The 10,312-nt window shown below is 38.0% G+C and overlaps 1 protein-coding gene across 1 annotated transcript; it reads right to left on the bottom strand.

The window, feature by feature from the left end:
- Positions 1 to 1,396: 1,396 nt before the first annotated feature.
- On the bottom strand, positions 1,397 to 8,539 carry LOC307148025 (nuclear factor 7, ovary-like). The gene is made up of 6 exons (XM_079853203.1): positions 7,919 to 8,539; positions 3,927 to 4,022; positions 3,480 to 3,710; positions 3,380 to 3,402; positions 3,180 to 3,298; positions 1,397 to 2,650 (listed from the first exon to the last, which is right to left on the bottom strand). The coding sequence occupies exons 1-6, from the start codon at positions 8,318 to 8,320 to the stop codon at positions 2,163 to 2,165; spliced, it is 1,359 nt and encodes a 452-aa protein (XP_079709329.1). The 5' UTR covers positions 8,321 to 8,539; the 3' UTR covers positions 1,397 to 2,162.
- Between the last annotated feature and the right edge of the window lie 1,773 nt (positions 8,540 to 10,312).

Genomic DNA, 10,312 nt, shown 5'->3' with positions numbered 1-10,312 from the left:
GTGCGTCCGACTGATTACACTGTATTTCATTTCTGCGTACAGGCCAAAAGTTTGGAAACATTACTATTTTTAATGTTTTTGAAAGAAGTTTCTTCTGCTCATCAAGCCTGCATTTATTTGATCAAAAATACAGAAAAAAATGTAATATTGTGATATATTATTACAATTTAAAATAATTGGTTTTCAATTTATTATACTTTAAATTATCATTTATTCCTGTAAGGTAAAGCTGAATTTTCAGGATCATTACTCCAGTCACATGATCCTTTAGAAATCACTCTAATATTCTGATTTATTATGAGAGTTGGAAACAGTTCTGCTGCTTAATATATTTGATGAATAAAAGGTTAAAAAGAACTGCATTTATTCATAATAAAAAAAATATTTTCTAATAATATAAATTTTCTTTACTATCACTTTTTATCAATTTAATCCTTGCTGAATAAAAGTATTGATTTATTTCAAAAAAAGAAAGAAAAAAAATTACTGACCCCAAATTACTGACCAGTAGTGTATATTGTTGTTACAAAAGATTTATATTTTTAAAACATTTGCTTTTTTTATTATTATTTTTATTATTTAAATTTTTTTTTACTTTTTATTCATCAAAGTATCCTAAAAAAGTATCACAGGTTATGAAAAAATAATGAGCAGCAGAACTGTTTCCAACTTTGATAATGAATCTTCATATTATAATGATTTCTAAAGGATCATGTGATAGACTGGAGTAATGATGCTGAAAATTCAGAAATAAATTATAATTTAAAGTATAATAAATTGAAAACCATTTTACAATATTACATTTTTTTTCTGTATTTTTGATCAAAGAACTGCAGGCTTGATGAGCAGAAGAAACTTCTTTCAAAAACATTAAAAATAGTAATGTGTCCAAACTTTTGGCCTGTACTGTAAATTGCAGTGTTAGTGTTTCTTTGCATATATGATTTTTTTTTTTCAACAAATGATCAGAAATACATTACAATAAAATACTAACATTGTAAACAACTTAAGGATTACATCAAATTCAGTATTTGGAGCAAACTGTCATCGCTCAAATGTGTGTAAGAGAGCTCTTGAGTGTGTGTTGATTTTAGAACAAATCCAAGATAATAAAACATTAGTGAATGTCAGAATCTTCGTAAAAAGAGCTTAAGTGGGGTTTAAGAACACATTTCTTCGTAAGAACGGTTGGTAAATGAGGACCAATTTTATTTATTTTTCACTATATTATAAAATTTCTATAAAGACATTTATTGTTTATGTATGAATAATAAAGCAAACACTTGTGTGTTAAACTGCAAGCATAAGGTTAGGAGGAAAACTAAATACTAAAAACTCCTGGGTCAAAAATAAAATGGGTTGAAGAAATAACCCAGGAGTTTTTAGTGTGTATATATAGAAATAAATGACATAAATGAAAAGAGCCTTAAGATAAATAAGGTTTTGAGATGCAAATTATCTTCACATTCATTTAAAATTGCCCTGTGACATCCATCCTATGACGTGACTGAAGACAGAAAGATAAAGGAACAAGAGAAAAAGCTAATATGACGGTGTTTAAGACAGAAAAAGACATTTCCACAATGAAATACATTATGCATATTTCATGTACATTAAATGATATTACATTAGGGACGTCTCTACAATTATTAACCCAGAAAAACAAACCAAAACTATGCTTGACACACTTGAGTTTTCACAATTCCTAATTAATAATAACCATTAAAGAGTTTCAAGCTCTTAACCAGCGAGATCCTTAATAATTTCAGACAGAACCTTTATCGTACTCCACGTAGATCATAAACCACTGAAACCAGTTGAGAAATCCTTTACATCCATGGACTGAAGTGAGCAAACGATCATTTAAACTGAAATAAACAATTATTCACAAATTCATTGAAACTGTGCATGTGTAGAATTAGACTAATATAATAATGTGAAAATGAGCAAAGTGACAAACTTCACTGTTGTTTATTGATCTGTTAAAGCAACATGAGAGTGTGTGTGTTGCTGTAGTGCTGGATATCAGTCATGTGATCATCACGGCCCAATCACAGCCAGCGTACTGATACTCAGATCAACAGCACTCTTACTCATGAGATATGGATTAAATACTGGAAACATGATGAAAGCAGGAAGATCCAGATCTACAGGAGTGACGTTTACTGACTATTGACCGGTAAGATCCTCAGAGAGCCAAAACTATAATTACAGAAGAATGGAAAGAGTGTGTCAGTGAAGGTGGTTGTGAATGTGTGTAGATGTGTGTTAGTTACAGGATCAGAGAACGACACCGTTCCTCCGTCATAGTCCAGATTCACTCTCACACGATCAAACTTCTGATAAACACGAAAACCTCCAGTACATCTGTACGACACACTCCAGACATAAGTGCTGAAGAAAACATCCCCCTTCCTCTGGTTTGATGCTGTAGTTACTCCAAGACTCCAGTGTTGACTCTCTTTAACCTCCACATCCCAGCAGTGTGTTCCTGAGTTAAAACCCTCTGAACCCAGAACACAGGAATACCCGTCAAATCTCTCTGGATTATCAGGAAGAGGTTGTTTGTTCTCGCTGTCTCTCACACTGGTCAGATCATCAGACAGGACGAGACGTGGACTCGCAGTGTTTGGATCCAGAATCACAGGAGCTGATGAGACACAATCAACAGAAGCTTTTATTCTGATCTTCATACAATGATCGACAGTGAACCCAACACAGATTATTATGAATTATGACACTCGTCCTGTTGATCAAACACATTTTCCTCTGATCACTGTCAGTGCTGTTATTAGTTTCACACTCGTTTTATCATCAGTGTTTAACAGCATCAACTACACACATTAAATATGGGATTCAGACATTTGTGTCCATCAGGAGAAACTGATACTTTGGGAAATTTAAATAACAATAAATCAATGAGATGTGTTGAGATTTCTGCTGTAGATGAAGAACTGTAAGTGTGTGTGTGATCTTCATCTGATCATCTTCATTTCATTTTATTTTATCTATCTGTCTGTCTGTCTATCTATCTATCTATCCATCTATCTATCCATCTATCTAGCTATCCATCCATCTATCCATCCATCTATCCAACTATCTATCTATCTATCTATCTATCTATCTAGTCATGAAGAACCTTTAACTCTCCAGCTCAGATCTCCTGCAGTCAGACTCACTGTTTTGGACGATGTCCTGCATCTTCTTCCAGACTCTGAACGGCAGGTTGCCCAAGTATCGTGGCACATGAATCAAAGCTCCAGAAGCCATCTGTGGATCCGGCTGTGAGCTCTGGACTCTGGAAGAACATTCAGGAGTCAGAACTGCAGTGGCTTTGGATCAGAACCAGAGAGACCAGAGACAGGAGCAGATCACTCACCTTTCCATTGAGACTGGAAACTCCTGCAGAACAAACACACCATTTATCATCAACAACTCAATCAATCAACCAATGATCAACCAATGATCTGAAATCAGACCTTCAGAAAGCAGACGTCATTGGCTTTCATCATCTCCTCCATGTCTTTGATTGTGTGTGAAAGAGCTGAGATGTGTGTGTTCATCTCCTCCAGCTTCTCCTTCATCATCTGCTTCTTCTGCTCCTCTTCCTCCCTCAGTGCAGTGACTGTAGCTTCTTCTTCATCTCTGAGAAACTGATGAAGCTTCTCAAACTGCTGTTTAATCTGACGCTCTGTGTGCTCAGCTTGAGACTGAAATCACATCACATTCACTTCAATCATCTCAATCGACACACATCAACACTTCACATCATTCATATCAGAGATAAACTCGGATACCCGACATAGAACGGACCCAGAAGCAGATTGATGCTCGTCATTTACAGAAATAATCAACTATAATACATTATATTAAATCATAACTGTATACAGTGATACTATACATGACTCTTGATTCTGTTTCCTCACCTTGATGTGTTGAACTGTTTTCTCAAACTCTCCTTTCATTTTTTCATTGCGTTTAAGTTTCTCTTGTAAGGTCTTCAGTGCTGTATTGAGCTTGAACTGAATTGAACAAAAACATAAAACACAAGATTACAGTGAAGAGAAGAAGAGAAGACAATACAGTGATATGATCGTATAATGCAGTGAAAAAGTATTTATCCTCATCCTGATTTCTTCTATTTTTGTGCACATCTCATAATAAATTGATTCAGAAATTAAAACATAAAACAAAGACAACCTGAGTAAACACAAAGTACAGCTTGTAAGACAGTGTTATTTATTAAAGCAATAAGTTTTCCAATACCAACGTGAACATGTATTTGCCCCTGTAGTTACTAATTCCTCAAATCTCTGAAATGTATTTATAATGTGGTTCAGCTGGACCAGTGTTACTCATTGCGCGGCTCGCGAGCCTCATGCGGCTCGCCAAGCTTGATTTTTGTGGCTCGCATGGCGGTAAATATAATACGTTGATATGATAATGCATTCACTAGAGATATTTCATAAAACCAATAACAAGTAGGGCTTTAACATAACCCTTTAAAAGCTAAAAGTGTCAGCTCTATTACAAATAATTTCGATCGGATTGAAAGGGGTGGTTTATCGAGAGAACGTGAAAAAACTTGATCGACTGAAAACCGAAACTGAAAGGACGCCGTATGACGCGCTGAACGAACTGTTCTCCTGATGAATAAAGTGTCACAAATGAGTGTCCTGTCATTCTATAATTCTATTTTCACTCAGCATCTGTGAAGTGAAGCAGGACAACGGCTCACCAGTCCTTGTTTCAGAATATCATACAGACGACTTTGGGCATTTTTACTGCGTGATAAATACAAACAGCATGGCACAACGGTTCATATGTTCATATTCCGATTTGAATCTTTTGACTTATAAACACGCACATCAACCCGATCATGTATCACATCACGATGTTTAGCGTTCATGTAAACTACAATACATTCAGATTCATCAATCGGAATGAATTCAGTCCGACTGAACCAAAAGTTGTGCATGTAAATATCCAGTCTCTGCAGAGATGCCAGTTATATGGCGGTCTTTCCAGCTCTTAACGCTGCATGTGCTCTTGGTTGGTTAGACAGGCCTACAAGATGGGCTAATGTAGAAAAAAATAACTTAAGGTCATTCTGGGATGAATATTTTCTGGAAATCCCTTTTTTTGTTTTCTTTTTTTTTCATTAAAGGAAATCATCTTGTCTCAGTTACAAATTTGACCGATAAATCATAAATAATGTTTTTTTTTTCACCCTTTTGTATTTATTGCATTGCATATTGTATTGTTCAGGGGTGACAGATTGATAGGCAGACATGGTATTTATGACTGGATGTAACTTTTTATACTTTGCGGTAAAATGGCTCTCCTACTGACTTTGTCCTATCAGTGCGGCTCGCATGAAAAATATAGTGAAGACCACTGAGCTGGACTAAACACAACCAGTCCTGATTACTAAAGCCCTATTCAATCAAATCAACACTTAAATAGGACTTTTCCAACAGCATCAAGTTTGTTAAAAGGTCTTAAAGTGCCCCATATGCTTTCTCGAATATTCCCTTTCATGCAGTGTGTAATACGGCTGTTTGTGAATGTAGATGTTCTGCAAAGTTGTAAAGTGGAAAGTGCTCGATAAATAAAGTTATTGTCTCCCAAAAGAAAGAATCGAGTCAGAACCGCCTAAACGAGTCATTAAGACTCTGACATTAAAATGTGCGACCTCACACACACATGCACTGAACATTTCAAAAACTTTTAGCCTTTTATGTTCAAACCGGAGTCAGACAATGATGGAGAGACTCAAGAAGAAGAGACAACATGTAGAAGCAACAGGACATTTCTGAATGGCAGAGCCGGACAGTAACGGAGTACATTTACTTGAGTACAGTACTTAAGTACAATTTTGAGGGATCTGTACTTTACTTTTTGGGGAGTACTCATGACTTTACTCAAGTACATTTGAGAGGCAAATATTGTACTCTTTACTCCACTACATTTCTATCCATAACCGTGAGTACCCGTTACTTCTTCTAAAAATAAAAATAAAAAAGGAAAAAATAAAAATCTCGGAAACCCCTCAATTTGTTGGTTCCCTCTCAAACGTGATTGGATTGTGCAGGCGCCACTGATTGGGGCAGCCTATCAGCAATCACCTTCAGCTTTCCGCCAAAGTCAACTCCATGGTCAGATTTAGATAAGAGACGAAACCATGGACGAAACAATGGATGAAGACGCAGCGGGTCCATCCCGGGAATGTGCCAACCCGTGGCCCCACCTCGCCAGACTATTTCAATTTTCTGAACAAGTTAATGATAGTTTTCAAAATAGCAACGCTCCGTTCTCAGACCAGCAGCCCATGAGCGCACAGATCGGTGCAAATGCATTTGCTATTTAAACGTACACTATGTATTTTTTTCGCCGCTAGGGGTCGCTAACCTCTTACAATAACAAAGGCGTAGTTTGATGACGCAACACTTGCTAAGAATTATGGATCTTGTCGTCAACTTCAAGCCGACCGATCTAATAATGTTTATGGATGAGTGAATACATCGATGCTTTTATCATGACTGTGATATGAAGCAGTTCGGGATTGCTAAGAGACAGCTATCAGCTCCACACGCGACGCGAGTCCTGCGGATATAAAAGGAATATGGACATTTCATTCTACCGAACTACACGCGAGTGCAGAATTACAACTCACAGGTCAGTTTATTAGAAAAATTAAACTTGTGAGGTAACGCAGCGCTGTTTCACTTGGTCTAACATTACACTATCACACTAAACTGCATTTAAATGTGTTGAAATGTGTTAGTTTGTCTGTATGAGACTAGCAGTAAGCTAGATCAACATTAGAATAACATACAGATCATATTCTAACATTTTATCATTGTTGAACTATATAACATTGATTAGTTTTATGTAAATGTGCTCACCTGTTTAATAAAGTACATGTAGGAGCGGTCGAAGTCTCGGACGTGGAGCTCTCCTTTATATACTGTCTATGGGAGCTCTCGGCATCTCGAAAACACCGCGCTGATATTGATTATCGTTTTAGTTCTCCTTTTTTATCCAAAGTCTGCTTGCCATGGTCCATAATGTTTGAACGAAACAACAACAGCGTGCAGATAGACATTACGAACTACACAGTTGTCTGCGTCTGTCGCCTTGGTTACTATCAGAGAGCTCTGGTTGCTATGGCAGTACGAGCGGAAACCAGGGACAACGCGGATATGACGCCATTGACGGCGACAAAACGGAAATAAAGAAACGGGACGTGTCTTCGAATTAAATTACAAATTTCTCCTGGTTTGAAAATTGTTGGAAACAGTCGGGATAATGTAAGTACACAACTAAAAAAATATATAACATAGATATAGTGATTTTTGCTATTTTTAAAGCAAAAAAGTTACACATTGTACCTTTAAACAACGTGGCGCTGGACGTGAAAATGAAAACTGCGTCGGGCTGAAACTAGCACAACACACTTATTGCGTCGCTCCTGGCGCTGCATTGCTCCGTGTGTATGATAGGGTCCTGTGTGTGTGTGTGTGTGTGTGTGTGTGTGTCTGTGTGAGTGAGTGTGTGTGAATGAGTGTGTGTCTGTGTGAGTGAGTGTGTGTGAATGAGTGTATGTGTGTGTGTGTGCATGTCTGTGTGAGTGTTTTTGTGAGTGTGTGTGTGAATGAGTGAGTGTGAGTGTGTGTGTGTGTGTGTGTGTGTGTGTGTGTGTGTATGTGAGTGTGTGTGCATGTCTGTGTGAGTGTTTCTGTGAGTGTGTGTGTGTGTGTGTGTGTGTGTGTGTGTGTGTGTGTGTGTGTGTGTGTGTGTGTGTGTGTGTGTGTGTGTGTGTGAATGAGTGAGTGTGTGTGTGTGTTTACTACTCTCTTCATGTCACTTTCAGTTTCATTTAGCCTACATGTAAAACAAGAGATATTTGTCTTACCTTATATGATGAAACCACTTCACTGATGGGTCTGACTTTATGATTGTCGTGTTGTTGTGAAGTAACACACACTAAACACACAGGCTGTTTGTCCTCCAGACAGAAGAGTTTGAGTTTCTCACTGTGTAAACTGCAGATCTCCTCAGATCCTGATGAACGCGTCTCATTTCTCTCCTTCAGGATCGACTCGCACAAGTTTTTTAACGCCAGATTAACTGGAGGATGATCTCTTGAGGATCTTCTCCTGCAGACAGGACACTCCTGAGCTTTCTTGGTTCTCCAGAACTGTTGAAGACACTCTTTACAGAAACTGTGACTACATGATAAAACAACAGGAGCCTTGAAGATTTCACAGCACACGGGACAAGAAAGCTCTTCAGCAGAGACATTTAGTGAAGCCATTTTCACCGTTCGAGCTCCAGCAACACAAACTTTACTTTCACTTTCTGAACGACGGGTTTAAAAATGAATCACCTTGAGAATCACAGCGATCTGCTGTCTGTTCAGAAACAAATGTCTCACAAATCCTTCTTGAAAGTGTCTGTCTTCATTCTCCACCGATCGCTGATCTTCTTTATTGCTTTTGTCGAGAGAGAAGAGAGTCAGCATGATGTGGTCAGTGTTGTAAGAGGGTGGAGTTTATGATCACCTGTGGCTCAAAGAACAACATCAGGATTTCTTCAGGATAAATTTTAACAAAACTTCCATTAAAACTTTCTCAGGTATAATGCTATATATTAAAACCTTGAATCAAACACTAAAGAACAATGAAAAACACAAATATTGACAATAAAAAAAAGACACTTTATTTGTGTGTTTTATATATTGCTCTTTATTTTTAGAGAGATTGTTTGTTCAAGTATCCAATTGTAGGGGACTATGTCTCGAACCACAAAGAAACTCCCGACACCACTGGCTTCGGTGGACCACGTCTGCAGTTTACTGACAGAGGACAGACAATCAACACACAAGCCTTCAGGTTCACTCTCTTTCAGCTGAAGGATGTATAATGCTGAGTGAGTTTGCTGGACGCTTCAGTGAATGAGGAGATATTTTGCTAAATAATATTATCCTGTCAGAAGAATTGCACGATAACTCTATTATTTATTTTCCCGTCAGTATCATCTCGAGCTTTTGTGAGGGTTTACACATGCGCAGTAAAGGTGAATTTAGCGTTTTCCGACTTTTCAGTGTGGATGAGAAGCTTTTGGAAAACGCCTGAAAACGCCAGTGTGGACGGAGAGCGTTTAGAAACGAAAACGGCATTTTCAAATGTATCCGGATTAATGTAGACGAAGCCTGAGCTCATCTTCATGCTGGATGATAGTTGATGGAGCTCAGGTCATTACCTTCCTCTCCAGCAGATCCGCTCCTCCGGGTGGAGTAGAAGATAGTCGACCATGGGCGCCCCGTCTGAGTTCAGTGTGGAGAAAAATTATTAAACACAAAAAATATTTACACGAAGTAGGCCTACCACTTGCACTTTAGGTTAATATTTCAATAATTCAACGACACATTCGCATGTGTTCTCTGATGTTGGTTAACGGAAATACAAGTAAACAGATGAAATGTTGATTTTTAGATAGATAGATAGATAGATAGATAGATAGATAGATAGATAATCCTGTTATATACTATGGTTTGTACAATATTCTACTTATAACCCGTGCAACATTCCAAAAAATGTCATCATGGACAGATCAGTTATAGGCCTATTAATAATTTATACACACCTAAACGCTCCACTACTTATTATGTCATGTGCTGAAGTAGTATTGTAGACTTGTTGTAGATGTAGATTTTGTGAGCTGCTGGATGAGGTGTTTTGTCTAGCCAATCAGCAAAATATCTATAGACCCTTTGCACGTGACGTCACGCTCTACTCGCGCGAATTCTGAACGCCATGACGGACGGCGGAAGAGCTATTCTGTAGACGGACGGCAAGCCAAACGAGTACGTGTTTGTTCTTGTAGTAAAATGGTCATTTCGTGTTGTGCCGTGGGCTGTGCTAATAGACAGGGTAAAGCCAATATATCTTTTTATCGAATACCATTTGATGGGGAGAGAAGGCAGCGATGGGTTGCTGCCATCAGCCGAAAGTACTCCAGGATTTGCAGCGAGCATTTTTTACAAGGTAAGGTTCATGTATTTCCCAGTTACGTGTACTTCATTTGTGTAATACCATACCGTCATCCTTGTCCAGATGGAGACCCAGTCAAATTGTCATTTGTAACTTGAGTAACCTAAGTTAGCTATATAACGAGCAAGTACCAGCTAGCGTGATAGGGCTGTGCAGTCTAACGTTACCCATTCACAAACGTAGCTAACGTTAGCTTAATGTCAGGAATACACTGATCACCCATCTCTAACAGTGTCATCTGGATCTGACACAAA

The sequence above is a fragment of the Squalius cephalus genome, assembly GCF_949319135.1.
Source record: "Squalius cephalus genome assembly, chromosome: 20".
Classification (NCBI taxonomy): Eukaryota; Metazoa; Chordata; class Actinopteri; order Cypriniformes; family Leuciscidae; genus Squalius; species Squalius cephalus.
Note: the sequence above shows the minus strand (reverse complement) of the source record. Positions and strands in the feature narration are given on the sequence as shown.

Bases quoted from the DNA above. Each gene is read 5' to 3' on its own strand.
- LOC307148025 (XM_079853203.1), bottom strand. From the start codon at position 8,320: ATGGCTTCACTAAATGTCTCTGCTGAAGAGCTTTCTTGTCCCGTGTGC. The intron at 4,023-7,918 runs GTAAGACAAATA...TGTTCAATTCAG, and splicing joins AAGTGGTTTCATCATATAAG to TTCAAGCTCAATACAGCACT. The intron at 3,403-3,479 runs GTCTGATTTCAG...TTTGTTCTGCAG, and splicing joins ATGACGTCTGCTTTCTGAAG to GAGTTTCCAGTCTCAATGGA.